A 20,202-nucleotide genomic window follows, 5' to 3' on the forward strand; every position below is an offset into this window, starting at 1 on the left:
AATGCATTCTAGGCATCCCTAAACTTACAAACATGAAAGTCAATCCCTTCTTCATTCATGCAAATATATTATACCAAAATTACGTTTTTTTCGTTATTTCAAATTTCTGCCTCAAAAATACACAGCAAGCACATTTAAACATGTCTAGCAGCCTACAACCTGAGAATAACCTTAAGTCAGTATTTTCTATTGTATCTAATCAGGTGTTGGCCTGGAAGGCTTCAGAAATAATATGTGCAATGTCAGGAAAGGAAAGCGAAATAAACATGTAAATGGAGTGCTTCACTTTTCTTACTTGTACTTTTGGTCTATGATGAAAACCACGGATACATTTTTTACACCATGTAGTTTTGTAATGGACACACATCCAGTTGTCTAAAGCATTTTTAGACATTTTTCATATTTTCTGACAGTCAAGTAACTATTTGTATTATATTTTTTACCGTAACATTTTATTGGCCACTTTGTACTAATTTAGCTCTTAAAAGACAACTGCTCTGGGGAACGAGGTACTAACTTTATGTTTGTCATATCAGCGTTCTGCCATTTTTAAACACCGTGATAAAAACTATTATCAAGTTTCAGTTTGTGTACTCAATTTACCACTCAGGAAACATGAAATGCCGTGTTGGCTTAGCCAGGATTCAAAACTCCACCTATAGATTACTGCATTTTCAGTAGTGAGCGTTTGATCCAATGAGCATGGGCGAATTGAAAGCTTAACCAGAAAACCTAGGCTTAAATCAATTCTTTGAAAAACTTGTGTGACTAAAATGCATGTTTAACAAACAATTTTTGATAATTTCCACTTATTGTCGTCTAATCCGTAAATCTAAAAAAAAAAAGTTAATTCTTTTTTTAATTTGTTAAAGTTTGCGTAGTCTTGTCACATATGACAATGTTAATGGTTCACAGAAGGGATTTTCCATGGATCAGCTTACGCATTAGCTATTCGGCTCTTACTTAACTCTCAATATGAATTTAGTGGTTTACATAGATCAATGACCATGCTCTGGTGTAGTATATACACTGGAAGACTAGTTAGGAGCCATCCAAAGTGGAAACCTACAGGCAGGCTCATTGCTTTAGAGGCTTTCTACCCCCAACCAGAGCCCTGCTTTAATAGCGCATTTTCAGTAATGTTCCTATGTGCCATTTCACGAATAACGACCATTTGTATTGTATTAAAAAGAAACTGAATTCATTTTTAAAACACTCAGTATGTGTCAAATACTATTCAGAGTGGAGGAGTCCCTTTTAATATTTTTAGAGGAACAAAAGATTAAAGGTAAAATCTGTATGGACCCAAACATCATGTCCTTGAGTGAAAACACTTCAAAACCACTGGGGAGGGTCAGCCTCAGTCAGCAGACAGTGATTTTTAGGTCGCCGCCAACCAGAAAGCACAGTTGTTTGGTATGCTTAAGACATCTTGGGGACTTTCAGAAAGTTTACCTAAGAATGCATTCCGCCTGTGGCTTGCTATTGGCTTTATGGTTTGTAACTCACGTTTTTCTGGTTTCCCATTTGCTTTAGGCTGTGCATTTTGAATTCCCACCTCCCCATGCTAAAGCTGCGTCTACAGTATTCTTCCACAAACTAGTTTTCTGTAATAAACAAGCCTTTAAGTCTTGTTCTTATCTTGTTACATTTGCTGGTCATTCAAAGACCGAGGTCAAATGTCAAGCTGTGTTTTCGTGGGAACCTGGTGTTCATATTGCTTTCGTCTGACTTTCTCCAAGGAGCGTGCCTGTGCCCTTATCAAAAAATAAGTATTTTAGACAAAGCCATCTTAAAAGGTATCTTGTTCTTCAGCTGCTCATAACATTTGCACTTTTTTGCAAAATTCCTTTTCTTTGGTGAGTCCATTTAATTTGTTAAACTGACTTATTATGAACAAAGTACAAAACCTCATTTGTCAGCCTAACATATGGTGATCTTGGCCAATATACACGGTTTATGGCCCTTTCAATGCCAAGTACAGGATAAGATCTTTTCACAGGTAAGAGCCAGCCACACAAACACAATTTAACTATGCTTGGTTTTCACTTTGATGTGGAAAGCAAATGCTTTGTTTAGGAAATCTGTGGCAACTCTGTTTGGAGTGTAGGATATGTTTAAAGCCATTTTTTATGAAAAATGTTGTGTTTATGTTTAGCTACACAGTAATGATGTATTCCGTCTGCAACTGTGCCTTTTTTGGAAGACATATTACTGGATATAAACTATTTCCTCATGTGTCCTTGCAGGCATTAGGGTCATGATTTCAAAGGTGCAGCAAAGTATTTAAGAAACCCACTGAGCACTGATTATTGTGATATTTTACTTCTAAACAAGCAGTTGCAGGTTAGCTGCCCAGCTGTACTGGCTGATCCAATTGCTGGCGGCGGGCCGCAACCCGGAGAGGGAGCAGTATCCTATGCGCCGGAAACCCCGGACCTGGCGAGGATCATGCTGAGGGTGCGTAGGAATGGGTCAGAGGACACAGCGGAAATTAAGGTGGTGGTGAGATGCTGGGCGAGGTACCTGAGAAGGGTTGGAGCCAAAATTCCCTACTCCTCGGATCTGCCCATTACGGCACTTAGGGGGCTGCTGCAGGGAGAACACTGGATGGGGTTGGAAGACTGGGCGGAGGCAGGACTGAAAGTGATGGGAGATCAGGACGCTACATTCCTCCCATTCCAAGAGCTTCAGGCGGCGTACAACCTACCGGTAGGTGACTTCCTGTGGCACGGGCCCTAACCAGAAGGATCAGGCAACATTGGGGAGTGGGAGGGGCGGAGCGGCTAGCGGGATGCAGACATGTTGCGTTATCGGCGGGAAGGATTAAGGCAGTTTCCTGCCTTTATAAGGCGATCAGACGAAACATGCAACAGCCGCTAGAGCGTTTGCAATTACTGTGGGAAGAGGATATCAGGAAACAGATTCCAGAGATGTATTGTATTGTATTGCATGTAGGATTTGTATAGCGCTCTGTCACCCAATGGGTATCCTGGCTCTAAGATTACCCTACGAACGCTATGCAAATTTGCAATCATGCGGGCAGAAAGGAATAAAGCTACGACTGGGCAACGTTAGTCCCTAGGAAAGAGCCATGTTTTTAGTTTCTTTCTAAAATTCAGCTGATTCTCAGTTTGTCTGATATCAATCAGTAGTTTATTCCACAGACGCAAGGCTGCAGAGCTAAATGATCTGCCTCCCATCTGGGTTTTCTTAAATCTGGCTGTCACACCAGTTTTGCGGATGATGAGCGGAGGTTTCTGGCTGGGGCATACCAGGAGAATTTGCTCTGCAGTAATCTAGGTCCCACTCTGTGTACTGCTTTATGAACAATGCAGAGTGATTTAAATTGTACTCTCTGCAGAATCGGTAGCCAGTGGATATCCTTCAGAGATGAGGACGCAGAGGACCTACACTGTCTCTTTAATGCTAGCTTGGCTGCTAATGTTTGAATTCTCTGCAGCTTTTTGATCGGAGACATTGGTGCTTCAAGTAGCAAGGAGTGGGATAAGATCCTGGCACGCACATTGAAAGTGTCCTGAAACGCGCGCTTTAAACTAATCAACTTTTACGTACTGCATAGAGCGTACCTCACTCCATCCCGCATTAGAAGATACTTTAAGACGGAGACGGCTGCATGCCTGCGCTGTGGAGAGAGGGAGGCCCACATAATACACATGTTTTGGAGCTACAACACACTGCGGCTTTTCTGGAAGGAAATAAGGCGGTGGTGGGTGTCCTCATCAACCAGGTGCTCCTGCGCACTCCGTAACAGTTTCTCTTGGGATGGTTTCGGCATACGGTCAAAAATAAGGTGACAGGAAAATTCCAAGACCTGGCCTACATCCTAGCAAAAAGGGAAATAGCTAGGAATTGGAAGATGCCGGGGGGGACCGCAGAATGTATCCTGGAAACATGAACTAGAAAAATGGGCAGGGGCGGAAAGCAGACTGCTCCTAAGGGAAGCGAGCCGAGGGATTGGCCAAATAGATAGAGCTAGGGAAAACCTACTGACTGAACTGATGACCGGTGCACAAGATGACAACGAGACAGACTCCCCACGACCGGCGACGCAAGAGAGGGAGGGAGAGGGGAACGCACACTTAGAACAGTTCCGATAGGCACTATCAAGTGCGATGCATAACCGCAGCACTTTGAACAAACCCAACGGACTCTAGAGCTCAGCATACGTCCACATAAGCGCAACTCAAGGGGGAGAGGAGGGCTTGTTTAGTTACAGGGGGTGTTAAGCAATGCGTGCTGAAGTACAAGAGCATGTTGCCACATGCAATGAAAAGACCAATGTATGTCCAATGCTTCTATCTTGGAAAAATAATAAAATATGGTTGAAAAAAAAACAAACAAGCAGTCGCAGGTGCAGTTACGTAGCAGGCACTAGGTTCACGATTTGAATGGTGCAGCAGGTGCAGTGGTACAGGGGCACTGGGCCCAAAAGGTCTTGGAAACCCACTGAACACAGATGATTGCTATAATTTACTATAAACAGTCACAAGTGCAGTTACCTTGCAGGCACTAGGATCATGATTTGAATTGTCATGTTGTTTCCCACTTCCCAGTCGGAACTGCGCATTTGTTAGGCAACTCAGGGATGGTGCCAGATTGAATCCATGCACCCTGCAGGATATGTTGTCCTAGAGATTAGCTAGCTCACAGTGCCCCCATATGCATCCCTAAGCCTAGACAGGTAGCAAATGATTTTGGCAACCACAGAACATGACAACCTTGACTCTCTCCGGGAGAGTGGAAACAGATCTTTTCGCTCAGTCACTCGTGCTCTATTTCTCTCAGAGAAATATGCACGGAATACACAGTGGGGTGTTTTCAATATTTATTCAACCATTGTGATTCCTGTATAGAATAGATGTGCTGCAATGATCAATAGACAGAAGCAGATTAAAGGGATTAGCAATACAAGGGCAGTGAACAGAATGGAAAGTTCAACCATCTTGCTAAGAATGTATATAAGGAAGCATTTAAAACAATGTATGTATGTAGCGTACTCCTACTATGTGTTCCCTAACCTAGATGCCTAGGATGTATGCATGTGCTCTGCCAGGAATCCCCATTGGATAATCCAACCCCATTATCTAAGATGAAAGAATGCAGGTCCCCGTTGTGGTCACAAGTTGGACATCACTCGGAGGGATCAGCAAACAGCTGGGAGCAGGTTTCATCATATATTGACCTCGCAAATGACAGCAAGTGCTCCTCTGCCTTAACTCGGAAATGCTTGTTTATTTGTAACAGGAAGCATCCTTGCCTTGAGCGGAGATTCTAGTCAGGCTGCCTTTGTTTATGTACTACAGACAGCTGTGTCGCTGCTTGGATTAAAACAATCACATCTGCACAATGCATATACGGACCTTTTACATGAAGTTCAAGGAATCATGATAATGTACTTGCAAAGTTGATTTTGTGAGCATGTAAAGTTTCATGGAAACTAATCCACACAGTCATGGTTGCAAATGTGTGCAATAAGTCAGAGGGCAAGAGTGAAGGCAACTTAGGAGAAACCGGTATGTATTTAAAATGGCTGTGTTTCCCGCTAACCCTAATCGAGATACATGGCAGAATGGTGCAGCAGGTGCAATGACACAGAGGCCAAAATGTCTAGAAAACCGATTGAACACAGATTATTGCTATATTTTACTACTAAACAAGCAGTCAGAAGTGCAGTTACCTTGCAGGCACTAGGGTAATGATTTGAATGGTGCCACAGGTGCAGTGGCATAGGAGTCAACAGGTCTAGGAAACACACTGAACACCAATTATTGCTATATTGTACTACTAAATAAGCAGTCCAGAGTGCTTTTTGGGTCTTTTGCCATTGCACCCGAGGTGAAACCTACCCTAAAGCATCACTGTAATAAAAGCTATAATGTTTTGGACTTTTCGGTCTACCTACATCTTATGTTACATTCAGCAGATGTATATGGCACATGTTCACAGGTTTGTATGGTCCTCTTCTGAATCTGGACACACTAACACCTTGGCATGGGCCTTCTTCAGTCTATAACATTAGCACTTCAGTGTAAACACTATATAAATACTTAATACTTACCATATGGCATTTCATACTAAGCCAATCGATCTCGCCTATTTGAGATCTATTGGCTTTGTCAATGTTTTTTAGCCATATCATACAGCAGTGCTATCTTCACTGCAGCATAACTGAAAATGAAAAAAGAAAGAGCTATAACACAGACAACGCTGGCTGTGTCATGAAGCTATCTTACATCACTTTCAGCCATTTGCAACATAGAAACAAAACATTGACAAAGCCAATAAAACTCACAAAGGCAAGACCTATTGGCTTTTCCAATCCTGGTTTGTATTATTTCCTAACATGTAATACAAACCTTGCAAACGCACATTCATGCGTTGCCTAAAAGTTATACAGAAAGATTTTTGATATATAGACTGCCTAGGCTGAGTCCTTTGAAATGCAGTTTTATGGGTCCCATGACTTTTTTGGTGATGGCGAGTAACATACTAAACAACCTCTTTATGACGCCTCTTGGGGTTGCAGGGCAATTGGAGGTTTTGCAGCTCGTAGTGCTGTAGACATGCATGTTGTGTACAATACTTTTAACTAGTGGTGAGCTCAGAATTTGCAAGTTTTTATTTTAAGAAGGGTTATTGGTTTCGAGGAGACTTGTGATACCACCCCTAGAAGCCCACAATGCACCAGTCTACCTCAGGTTTTCTTTTTCTCTTTTGGATAAGTGTTAGCATGAAGATTCAAAGCATTATGATGTCTGTAAACTGGAATAAGAACATGTAATGGTAAGGAAAATTAAAAATGTTATTACCGGATATACTACGGTATGCTCACATTTGAGCAGGTAGAGCTCATGTGAATCTGCAGTGCTAGAAGCTGTAAATCGATTGTTACAGGTAAGTAACGTTTCCCTTTGCAACATGTGTGGATGTATAAAACATGGTGTGCATAGACTGAAAAACAGTGCCCAATACCCTAAAACAGTTGCTCATAGCTGCAAGGTTTCAGATTGCTATGTGTGACATTTTCATAATTTTAGTGTAATTATGAGTGACATTTCAAGGAATATGAGTGACACTTTCTCATGCTGGAAATCGAGTACCGAAGACAAGGGAAATATATAAATATATCAAATTACACCCATTTGAGCAAGAAGAAGCTCTATATCTTGCCCAAAGAATACATTGTCCTACATAGTATCTGGAAACCTCAGTGTTATAAGCGTGGTTGGTCACTCCGCTATCAGTATTGTATGATCCTTGTCCAATCACCCGATCTTTATGTACTCCACTCTGTTACTTACAAAGTAGGATTGTTTGGAAACATGTGCCTGCCCGTATTAGATGCTGTGTAAAAATAAAAAAAATAAAAAACAGCCACCCTCGCTTAGTGATTATTATTTTTGAAACGCTCATCTTTCTAGAGCCACTTCGGTGGGACTGTATGCATGAAAACCTTTCAAATGGACTACAGGTGAAACATGTTTTCTAAGATTGACTATTTCACCAGATGTCAAGATGTGTTTTCAGTGAGCTATTTCATGATGGACCTGTGTTTTGCCTAGGTACAAAAGTGTAAAACCAGCCCAGGACAGAAGAACGTCAGCTAATTATACGATGGGCACCGCAGGCAGCTGATCGCGTGCTGCCACTAAAAAGCTAATTTAATTAACACACTCGGCTGCACTCACTATGTTGCGAGGCCGCAAGCCACGGGAATGGGTTCAGACCTGGCCGCTTCAATTTCACAGCGACGAGGTGACTGTTATGGAGTGCAGTGTACCTTCCCATCATGCTTGTGAGCAATAGGAGGAGATGTCTTGTTTTAAGAACAGTTTGTCTGACTTGTGGTTTCTGTCACGCATGAATGTCTAACACAGTAGCATTTCATAAATGTGTGGCTAGATGACACAGTAGAATGTCCCCCAGAAAGGCCACTGTAGCACCTCTCTTAAGAGTAGAAAGAGCTCTAGGAATAGTAGTCAATGTACATTTAGCTTCAGTGTGACAGATTTGAATGCAAATTACAATTCCATCTTTAGAAATTTGATTGTCCAAGTGTGGTTGGGCAAACCCCCCAAAAAAATGGTTTAATTTTGCTGTTGAACTTAGTATGATCAACGTAGTATGTGGACATGCTCAATAAAATGGCAAAAATGAAACTCAACAATATCATCAGTACACATTCTACAACCTGATCCAAGACCACAGTAAAAAACATGCTCTACTTCATCATTTGCTAATTCCGGTCACTCAACCTTCTTCAACCTCATGTTTTTTGCACATTGTGCATTTTCTTAGATTTTACCCCACAATGAACATCACGGTGGAGACACAAACCGATCCATCTAGTTTGTGATAACCATCAGGAAAGAGGGTGTTAGTTCACTTGTACAGTGCAGAGTCAAGCATGAAATCTAGGTGAACTAAGGAACAGGGGATGACTTGTATGCCGAACACCATTTCTTAATTATAAGTAAGGCTCCCTGTTTTCCGTTTTTAGTGATTTTTACAGATAAATACAGAAAACTATTTTTTGTCTGTATTTATTTATAAATGTGGATAAAAACGGAAATTGCGTGCTATTTCAGTGATTCTAACTACACTTTGCCATGACTGACAGGCCAATAGCTGTGTGCATTGATAGGTAAGGGGGTAAAAAAATGAATTTTAGTAAAGTGGCTTAAAGAACAGTAGATATGCACAAGGCTGATACTGAAATGTGCATATTTTCATATAAGTGCACTGAGTTATCTTCTGCAGGTGTTCATATAACTGAAACCTGGCAGGCATTTAAGCATGATTGTATATTTATTGGTTAAATAAATGTGGAAATATACCAGTTTCTGCCTTATTTCTTTCACAAAACCCATAAATGGATAAATACAGATAAAGTTGACAAAAAAGAAATATGGATAAATACAGACGAAAATGGCAAAACAATAAATACCATGAAACCGGGAGCCCTAATTATAAGGTAATTACCATGAAACCAGTGGACACAAGACGGTCCAGTGTGCTGCAAGCAAACACTTAGAGTGTTATTTAGCTTGGTCAGGTGCTAGCAGTGCAAAGGCCATCAGGATCCAAAACACTTAGCTCTAAAGTCCTATTGAAGTAATACAAAATCCAACATGTTTACATTTAACTATTCAGGGTACTAGCCCAGAGACTTTCATCTAATGATGAGCAGTGAAAATATACCTTTTCTTGACAAAAGGAGAAGTACTTCCACATAATCTTACCTTTGATAATTCTGGAGACCATGATTTTCACTTGTTTTTTTATTGCAATTATGAGAAGATGAACCACCCATATCTACAAAACAGCAATATTAAAGTATGCAGTTATATGTCAAGTGAAATATTTACAATATTAGTCACAACTGTGTTTCTTTCTAAATCATTTTTTTTTTAGAGTGTAACATTCAGTTCTAATCATTTATAAGCTTGGAACTATAAATACGTGGTTGCTTAAGGTATTGTTGAATTTGCATTGTTTGGGTGTGCTAAAATATTACATTAGAAGTTATTCTTGTCCTGTCTGTCTAATGTCTGGCCTTTTTTTTTTTACTACTGTAAATTCACCAAAAATTCTTAAAAGGACTTAAATTTCTGAATAGCAGACCAAAACATGCTATGCCTTAGAATGTTAATTGCTGTACTGCACTGATAAAAAGGAAAACCACTTTCGAACTTTAAGACGACAAAGAATTTTCTTTATTCAAAAATAACAATGGATCTTGAAGTGGTGGGGCTTAAAGACGGCTAATTAGGGATTGATGTTTATACCACTTTTAATTCCAAATATAAAGGTATGATTATTTTGATACAAAAAAATTAAGTTGTCAACTATTAGATTCGTACAAGTATGAAGGATAGCTTATTGGTCAAAGAAAGTTTTAAAGGAGCGTTATATTCTTTGGTAAATCTATATGCTTCAAATTTTAACATTTGACATTTTATTTATAATTCGGTTGCTCAGAAAATATCACCTCTGCGTTTCCATGATTTAATAGGTAGGCAAAACAGATCTTGGATGGATTGATATTTAGAGACTCTTACAGGTAGCAGAAATATTTTACCTTTTTAATCACAGGTTTATGGTAATGCTCAAGAAGGGTACTTTTTTTTCTCTTAGACTGTTAAATATAGTTGTTAGTATAGCTGATATGAATATGTCTGTATTGAAGGACACTGCGGGAAATTGATGGATATTAATCTTTATTCGATTATACAGAATAAATCATAAAAGATACAAATATGTTAAAACACATGTTAAAAAGGAGTACATAAAAACATGTTAAAAGGGATCACTTAAAATGTTTTAAACCATTTTTAGACACATAGCAGTTCAATTAATCCGATCTAAAAGTTCATAAACACAAACTCCGTTTAAGAACAGGACCCCGGTCTATCATATACATCGTTATTACTATGCACACATTTTGTTCCAGTATAAGACGCCTTTTAAATAGCCGATGACTGCTGTCATCACCAACTGGTCCTGTAGCAGTTGTAAGAATAAAAAATCAGGTAGAAATTGAGTGAAGCCTCTCTCTTTTAAGAGTGGTAATAGATAAAGACTGCTAAGAAATTCATAGTATTTACAGAATAGGACCAAATGTATTAGAGTCTGAGCGGGAATGGTCATCACAAGGACAAATGAAAAGGGAATGGGGATCAAAATGACCCTGAGGGAAGCAAATCATCCTGCGGATAGTGCCCAAATGAAATTTAGTAAGTAAGGATCTATCCATGGGGTGCGTAATTGCAGTGAGGCAAATTTCGGGGCCACTAACTGATTTCAGCAACAGAAAGGATTTAGTAGAGTGTTTCGTCAGCATCCGAGCTTCCCTTTCCTCATTGGCCTTATTTAAAAAAAAAAAATCCATAAGGACTCTATGATCACCCTTTTTAAGGAGGTGTGGCCTATCAAAAATGTCCGTGCAATCGAGGGAGCAGGCTACTGATTTAATGTATTTTAACCACGGTATCTATAGACCATACGTACATTCCATGCAGTCCTGTTGAACCACAGGCTTTCATTAAACCAAACAGAAATCCATATTATCAATGGAGCCAGTTTAACCTGGTCCTCCACGTAATTTAAACCCAATTCCTCATGGGTGACAAATGAGGAAAGGAACTGTTTGGACCCACCCCCAGGAGTTTCCTACAAAATCGGTCCTCCTTCAGCTGGATTTCTTTGTTCTTACGGTACCCCCAAATAGCAGCTCCGTAAATCAGGACTGGGAGACACTTCATTCAAAATATTTGTAACAGAGGCAGAACGGGCTAGTTACCTACTGACATTGAAAATTGAAATAAAGCATGTGAGAAGTTGGCCTGATGTATGATGTCACTAGTTATAGTGTACACCTTATATCAGTCCAAATACCCTTATGGTGATTGGTTGTAAAGTCAACCTTATAGACCAGCTATCCTAGTGGTAGCATGGACAAGAGCAGTCTTAGGCTAAACTCTGAATGGCATGTGAAGCCAGCTGTGATACCATATATAATCCCTTGAATACCAAATGAAAGGACACCACAACAGATATATATATAAAATAAAGTGTATTTATTCTAAGCAAACCCTCAGCACTCTTTATGAGATTAGAGGTAAGTACAACACAGTCTTATTTATGCATACATTAAGTCACACAGGTAAGTAATACAGTTAGGCCCTAGGGGCCACGCAAACCATATACTAAGTAAGTGGTATAAGAACCACTGTCACGGAAATAGAATAGGCCTAGGCCTAGGGAATCGCTGGGGCTACACTACACTAGCGTTAGTTAGGAAGTGGGAGGCCCACGGGATTCGTGTGCAGAGTGGAAACACTCACGCGTAATGCGTAAAAGTCAATAGCAATAGTACAGTTTAGAAAACGGTAGATTTAGGACACTTCCGGAGTAGCTAGGAAGTTGAGACTTGAAAACTAGACACTAGGATAGTCACTATCCTGATGAGCACCGGAGTACCCAAGTTACCTAGCCCACAGGCTGCGGGTGCATAGGGGTGAAGATGCGTCGTTTTCGTCGTCGACTCCTATGGATGCCTGAAGAAAGATGCTGACAGGCAGTCAGTGAAGAGTGTCCGGTGGATCCCAAGGCTGGGATCAAGAAGAGAAGAAACCTGCAAGCAGAAGGGACAGAGTCAAGGTCACTAGCCAGTGACCACGTGGAACCAGGAAGGAACCAGGCGATGTCGTGAAGACTTGCAGGTGAAGGTGAAGCTTGTCGCTGCAGCCAGGAGGACCAGGAAGCGTCGAGGACGACCAGGACCAGGAGGCGAGCTGTCCCACAAAGGCTCTTGCTGTCGGCGGCGTCGAAGTTGGACTAGGACTCACCAAGCCTTGGCAAGCGGAACCCACGAAGAACGAAGGACTTGCAGGAAGGTCTGGGGTGCTTTTTCTTTGCAGAGAAGCGGGAGCCAGTCTGGAGGAGCCAAACCAGCGCAGAAGATTTCAGGGTGCGTCGTCACAGAGGCCACTAGCCAGCGGGCAAGCAACCGGACAGACGCGGCAAGCAGGAAAATGCTGAAGGGCCCCACGCAGGACTGTGTGGGGGGCTGATCTTCGGTGCAGATGGTGCTTGGGGTTGGGGCTTCTCAATCCTCGGTGCACAACTTCGAGGGTACCTCAGAAGCTGCGCTGTAAGTTACTAGCCACTTTTTCCAGGTAGCCGGTCCCACGTCGCTCGTCGCCTCCACGGATCTCAGCTCTGCTGCAGATGTGGATGAGGGTCGGAGAAGTCTGGAAGTCAAGGCTCTGGTCGGGCTCTGCAGTCGGTTCCTCGTAGAACGGTCGCAAAGCAAAGGGTAGTCTCTTGATGGTGCCTGTTTGCACAGGGTAGCCACTCCTTGGCTACAAGGGAGATTCTTCAGTCTTCTTCTTTCGTCGAATGTCGAAGGTCCAGAGTTTCTGTTCAGTTTTGCAGGTTCAGGATAATCTAAAGTCTTGAGGCCCAACTCCCACTCTTATACTAATCTGGGGGGCTGGGATACCTGCTAGGTCACGCCTTATGGGTGGGACCTGGGAGGGGGTGGTTACACCCACTTCCCTTTGTCCAGTTTCGCGCCAGAGCTGGGGCTGGAGTGCCCCAGCGCCGGTTTGAACTGGACTATGCAAGGAACACCTTGTGTGCCCCAGGCATGTCTCATTCCTTTCAGCCCACCCTGCCCCAATACACTAAAGGCTGTCTGGGGAGGCGCTAGCACCTCCCCAAGCAGGAAACCTATTGTCCAGGCCTCCCTGGCTGGGATCACTCCCAGCAGCAGGAGGTCAGACTTGTGTCTGTGGCAGCAGCTTCCATTTTGTGATGCGGAGGCTTTGGTTAGAGTTAAACAGCGAAGTAGGATTTTAACATGTCTCTCCCTCTAGAAGGGAGGAATAATATCCTCATCACCAGAAATGGTATGGGGGTATTATTCCAAAGTGTTAGACACCTTACACGACATGTTTTGATAAAGCCAAACCATAGTTACCATAACCGTTTAAGATTATAAGGCACTTTAAGAGTATATGGTAGGCTATATCATAGAACAGCTATAAGGACATGGTTCCGAAAGCTGCAGACAGGCTCAGCTCATGCTAGAGCACCATCTCACATGTTACCAAGCACTCTGCCTCCAGGATTGTTAAGGCCTGCCATAGGAGTGACTGATAGGTACACATGTGTCTATATATAAGGGTAGATATAGGCATACTATATCTAAGCAAGGGGTGATTACACGACCTTGCCCCAGCTGAGTGATCAGCCAGTTGTGTCTGATTGGAAGGCCAGACCAGGGGTGGCATAATACATGCTGCAGCCCCTGGGAGGCCTAGGGTACACCTATGCCCTGGGTACCTAGGGTACACTGTACAGGGTCCAATAAGGTGATCCTTACCAATTGGTTATGTACCTAGGGTACATGGAGTCCATTTTAAAGAGAGAGCAGACAGCCTGAGACCCTGAATGGCAGGATCTCAGGCCAACTAAGTCGAAAAACCAGCTAGACACTAGGCAAAAAGTTGGGGGTAACCATAGTCAGATATCCACCTTCCTACACAGCACAACAGGCCTGGGTGAATTTAGAGCAGCGAAATATAGGGAAGCCAGTTATTCTGGTGGTCAAAAGAGATCCCCAGGTAAGGAAATGTGGAAACCCTGGTGATGTGTTGCCCTTTAATATCAATAGGCCTTGTCTTGGCTGTCCTCCTCCCACAGACCATATAATGTGTCTTAGAGAGGTTAGTATCTAGGTCCAAGTCATCCATGAACTTCACAAACAGATCCACCAGGAGATGTAGCCCGTCCGGCCAATCAACACAGCGGCGTTGGCGTATAACAAGGACGGGACCCTGCTTGTCTTTACCTTTGGCAGAACCACACCGTTTTTACTCAAACATGTGTTTAGGCTGTTAATATATAGTAAAAACAGTAATAGGGCCAACATGCATCCCTGTCTAACACCTCGTGGTAAGTCAAAAGGTTTAGTAGTTTCCCCCTCTGTGCCGTATCCAACGCATACGTTTACATCCATATGCAGAGCTCTAAGGAAGTTGATCAGATCGGAAGGCAGCCCCATCTCCCCAAGAATGTCCCCAAGTTTGGACCTGTTCACCTGATCCAAGGCGCTACAAAAGTCCATAAATGCAAGGAAGATAGATCCCTGCTTCGCCACAACGTATTTCCCTATGATAAGGTTGAGGTTCAGGCATTGTTCTATAGTGCGCATCCCTTCCCGAATCCATATTGGACAGGGCAAATGTTCTCTTTAGCTCGAGCCCAAACTTCCACTCGCTGAAGGACAATATACCCTACCACTTTTACCACTGAACATAACCGAGAAATTGGTCGGTAACAGGAAGGGTCCAGTTGATTTCCCTTCTTAAATACAGGGACTATGGTGGCTGATTTCCAAAACGGAAGAAGACCAAGTTGGGTTGTGGTGTTAAGAAAATTAACCAGCACTGAAGCCCATAGAGGAGGTTCATCCTTATAAATATCCATGGGAATTCCATCTGGCCCAGGTGCTTTATTGGACGGGCAGCCCATAATTGCATTATAAACCTCCTCAAACTCAAACCTAATCTCTAAAGGGTACAGATTATCTGCATCACCCTGATTAAAAGGGAGGTCTTTATCCAGCGCATAAACCTTTTGATAATGTGCGACCCAAGTGGCTGGAGGAGCCTATATCGTCTTGCACAGCCACATTGAGCTGCCATCCATTAACCACTGCCCTGGAATCTCTAGAGGATTATGTGGAAACCAGCCGGTCCCAAGAAGCTTCTTTGAGCTCTGCCTTCCACTTCCCTAGGGCAAATTTATATGCCCTCCTGGCCTCCTTAATATTATCCTGCCTGCGGGGTAAGGTGTTTAAAACCTCCCGCAAGTGCTGGAAATCAAAATGGGTTTCGAATCGAATGGAGTGTTTAGCATACAGATACACTGTATGCTAATTTTATTTGAAGTGATAAGTGATTATAAATTGCTCAGCCAAAAAGAAAGTAAAACATCTTACGTTTGAGATACAGTTTTCAGTAATAATTAAGAAAGGTAGTGAAACTACAATATGAATATAAGAAAATTTGCTCAGAGCAAGCAGTATTCTTGAGAGTATAGTGAGAGCAGGGGGCGGATGGCTCAGATTACACAAGCTTTTAGTCGATGTACATAGAGAGAGAAATTGTAATGGTAAGAGGACAACCTTCACATTGGAAATGTATGATGCTCTTTTGAATTATCAGAAGTTGTACACTTTTGAGGGTAGCAAGGATAAAAATATGTTTAAGGTTCTTTTATACTTACCAATGCTGTTTGATAAAGTGGCAAACGCTTAACTCTCACAAATCCAAGAAAAATCAGCTATTGGGAGATGAAAACGGGAAAAACCACCCAATTTGAATAGTTTAGCAGGAGAATTTTATCAAATATATGTGGAAGACGTTCTACCTACCTTACTCAAATTTAATGAGTCTAACCAATATCAAATTCTAGCTCCATTTGTGAGATTAGCAATAATTACTATGACACAAAAGGAGAGGCAGGAGCTATACCCCTGTGATAATTACTGGCAGAATCCATTTTAGAGGGCCAGGAGGCAAGCAGAAGTTACTAGGCCTGACCATGGGGGTTGAGGCCTTTTAATTCTGATGTCCCGGAGCCCGACCTCCTATGGCTACTGAGCAACTGGGTGAAGTACCCCTTCAGTACTTTAAAATCACTGGTAGCATGGGTTGAGCGGTTCCAGGCTTCTGGGGGTGGGGGAGGGGAGAGGAATTCAGGCACATAACTCAAAGTACGTTCAACAGTAGAAAAACATCTTTTTTCCAGTCAAATATCGTCTTTTATGACAAAAGTAGTATTTATATATGAACATAAATACAACATACACTAACAATCCACACAGCCCCCGAGGTCAGGGCTATAGGCAAGTCCCTGACTCCCAAACCCCTCTTACTAGAGTTAGTGGTTACACCAGATGCACTACAAGTGACACTCGGGTTAAGCCCCACTAGCAGTCCCAGTCGTCCCACTCCAACTCTTTTAGAAAAGTTAAAAGTGTTCCAGCACCAAAGTGTTATCTGGCTGACAAGGTCTTCTGGCCCTTCGATTAGTCTTCCCCTCACCAGCAGGGATTGCACGACTGTATTCTCAGAGAGCGGCTCACTCGTGGGAGTAGTTGAAGCAGTGGCTACCTTTGGTTAGTAACACTTGCAGCTCTTCAGGAGCAGTGGCTGGGTGTCTTCAGTGCTCCTCCAGTGCAACAGTCATTTGTTTTTTATCCTTTCCAAAGACGGGGAGGGGGCAGAAGTGATTCAACAACTTCTGGTTCCATTTCTCAAACAGGGCTTGGACCTGCACAGGTAGCCACAACGGCCTCTCCTCTCATTGATAGCATCAACAAGACTATGATATTTGGCCAATTGGCTTAAAAGGATGTGTCCGTTACAGATCCGATGCAGCATCCCCAGGCTGACCGGTATTACCATGGTGGTAACAGATTCTTGCTCCATCAACAGCGGCAGTAGCAGGTTGTGGCCCATAGCAGCTGCCGAACAAACACAATGGTTATTGTATTTGTGCAGCCTTTTAGGTGCAGTTCTCAGCAGGAAACACAGACGTTAAGACTAGCTCACAGTATAGGTTCCTCCTGGTTGCACTCGCTTCAGTAGTCTAGCTTCTGTGGGTGATTCTCACACCAGGAACACACTGGTGTTCTCCTCCTCGACTGCTTCTCCTCCAGCAAGGTCAGGCAGACTCATCCTCTGTTTGTTCAGACAGAGTTCTAAGCATTAGGTAGAACCTCAGGTCCTCCAGCAGACAGTTCAGACTTTAAACCCTAGTCACAGAGCAGTCCTTAAATACTCTTGGTAATTAAGAACGTAGAACTAGAGCAAAGTGAGGTTGATTGAATCACTTTTAAAAACTTTTTCTAGACAGGGAATGTGGATCCATGGTCTCATGCTACAGAAATGATGTGGATAGGTTTTCCTTTTCAAATGTAATTTCATGATGTTCTCCAGGCACAGCCTTTGAGTGAAAGCATGCTTCACACAGGAAGGAGAGGGTCTGGCTCCAAGCAAGGAGTACTTAAGCATAATAACAATTAAGGGTGACCTCACTGCACCATACTCAGAAATAACTAATCAGCAGCCGCTTACTAACAAAGATGTCATGGAATTTTCAAAGGTTGCCCTTGCTCTGTACTCCTCACTTCAGATCTCCCACCTCCAGTCAGAGGAATCCACTTCCACTGTCTGGGGAAGTTGTCCTCATCCTCCAACATGTGCCAAGATAAGAGGTATCCATAATGGACCCTGATGGCTTCAGTACTCAGACTCTGTCTTACAAATGAACAAGTTACTTAACTTTTGAATTCTCCCAAGGCATCATACTGAATCCAGAAATTTTTCAGCAGTACCTCTGTGCGCCAGGGGACGGCGCCTTGCGACTCCGTGATGACGTCCACTCTGGTTGTAATGTCAGTGGAGGTCTACAAGTCCCCTCAGGCACACTGACATCAGTTTCGTCTGTGAAACCTTACGCACCAGAACATAGAGCCACTATAGAAACAGGGTGTTGGAACTGTCCCAAAAAAGATCAAAGTATTGTTGAAACAAGAACTAGAAAATGGAAATGAATGGTATAGTAATACCAAACCAGGATCTATATAGTCTGACCGAATGGTTTGTTCAATCACACAACTATGTGAAACAGTGATCAAAGGTGTATAAAACCAGCACTAAAAAAACAGTATAACTCTTACACCCTTACACTACAGGTCGTTTGCAGAACGGGGAGGGTGGGTATGGGGGTAAGGAATCTGCAGCTAGACTATGTCTCTACCAGATAATGCGTTACCGGAGGTAAGTAACTTGTTCATTTAATAGAGACATCTAGCTGCAGATACCTTAACTCTTTAATAAAATACCATTGCTATACCCACCCGGAGGAGGGTCTGAACAAATCCTACAAAAGTTCTCAGAGAGAACTAACCAGTCAAAGCTTAGCCAGAGACCAGATGTGCGTAGGAATTCGATGAACAGGCGCATTGTACTCCTTACAAAAAGTATGGCAAAGTCCCCAGACAATGTAAGTAAAAACAACCTTACAGGCACAGAACTGTGCACCAAGGGTAGAAAAATGTAATAGATTTCACCTTTTTATTTGAGCAGACAGCAGCATACCCAGCAAAGCCTTCACAGATTCAATCGCATTCGCGATAGGTAAAGTAAGTCCCCGCCCTTGTGGGCGCACTGCATCATGGTATGGGTAGTTCAGGTAAGATTGAATCTGCACAGCTGTTTCTCCATGTTGTCGGCCAGTGAAAAAGGGACTTTGGAACCCGAAATGCGTTTGGCAGAGGACACTTGCTGTGAAGGCTTGGCTAGGTATGCTGCTGTCTGCTCAAATAAAAAGGTGAAATCTAGTCGTGTGTGGCGCCTTCTACCTTCGGGCACTTTCGATTGAGATTATATATATATATATATATATATATATATATATATATATATATATACACACACACACACACACACACACACACACACACACACACACACATACATACACTGTATATATTTTTTTGTTTACAGAGTTTTATATAGCGCGAACTTGACCCGAATCGGCTCAAAATATATATATATATATATATATATATATATATATATATATATATATATATATATATCGGAAAATAGCTGGTGCATGGAAGACGTAGTCGACATCCAGATTTCCAAAAAACACTCGCTGACACGGACCTGTGGTAAGTGCTTGATTTAATTAAATCGTGAGGCTGTCATCATAACGTTTCAGCTCCGTGGAGCCTTGATCACATGACAACGTCAGTACATTACAAAGACAAAGATATATATATATCCAAACGAAGCTTTTCTGACAAAGAAAAAGCGCCACAGCCTCTCGAGTCGGGGCCCATCTTAGGTGTGTCAGACACCTTGTAAGTCACAAACGACACACGCACCCTTCAGCTGCGTGAAAACAGGCCACTCCATCGTGCTGTTAAAATTCTTTTATTTTGGCAGACACACCATGACGCGTTTCGAGGTAAGCAACCTCTTAATCATATGCAACATTGCAGGGGAGGGTTCGTTAGCTTATTTCAAACGTGACTAAGACATTGAAGAGGGACCAGTGTCCACTTGTTTGTTTAAAGAGGCAGTTCATATTTGTATTTTTCAAATTTCACGCAATGCATGGAACATACTTCCCTCATTTCTTATGGAAAGTCTTCTCAGGAGATTGCATAATTGTAGATTTCACATGTGCAATTTCAATGCTTTCATTATTGTGCCCCTAAAGGTTAGGACTGCAACCCCCAGAATGTTGCATATGATTAAGAGGTTGCTTACCTCTAAACAAGTCATGCTGTGTCTGCCAAAATAAAAGAATTTTAACAGCACGATGGAGTGGCCGGTGTTCACGCAGCTGAAGGGTGCGTGTGTCGTTATATATATATATATATATATATATATATATATTCACTGAAAAAACCATAGGTTTCACACATGTTATAGTTAGCGGAAATTTTACTGATAAAAAACCAATGAAATTCCCCCGTTATAGTTACTGCAGGCAACTATAACTCACGCGACCGCAATCCTCTGCTGATGCTAATACTGTATTTAGACACTTATTTGCCCATGTCTTCTTCCATACATTTTTAGC

The 20,202-nt window shown here is 42.3% G+C and overlaps 1 protein-coding gene across 3 annotated transcripts in view; it reads right to left on the reverse strand.

The window, feature by feature from the left end:
- LOC146856562 (uncharacterized) overlaps positions 1-20,202 on the reverse strand; it is a 511,781-nt gene that overhangs the window by 61,750 nt on the left and 429,829 nt on the right. For all 3 annotated transcript variants that reach the window (XM_085654765.1, XM_085654767.1, XM_085654766.1), the window contains one exon: positions 9,267-9,339. In XM_085654765.1, coding sequence (XP_085510891.1) covers positions 9,267-9,339 — 73 coding nt within the window. The remainder of the gene's footprint in view (positions 1-9,266; positions 9,340-20,202) is intronic.

Source organism: Triturus cristatus, chromosome 4_1 (genome assembly GCF_964204655.1).
Source record: "Triturus cristatus chromosome 4_1, aTriCri1.1, whole genome shotgun sequence".
Classification (NCBI taxonomy): domain Eukaryota; kingdom Metazoa; phylum Chordata; class Amphibia; order Caudata; family Salamandridae; genus Triturus; species Triturus cristatus.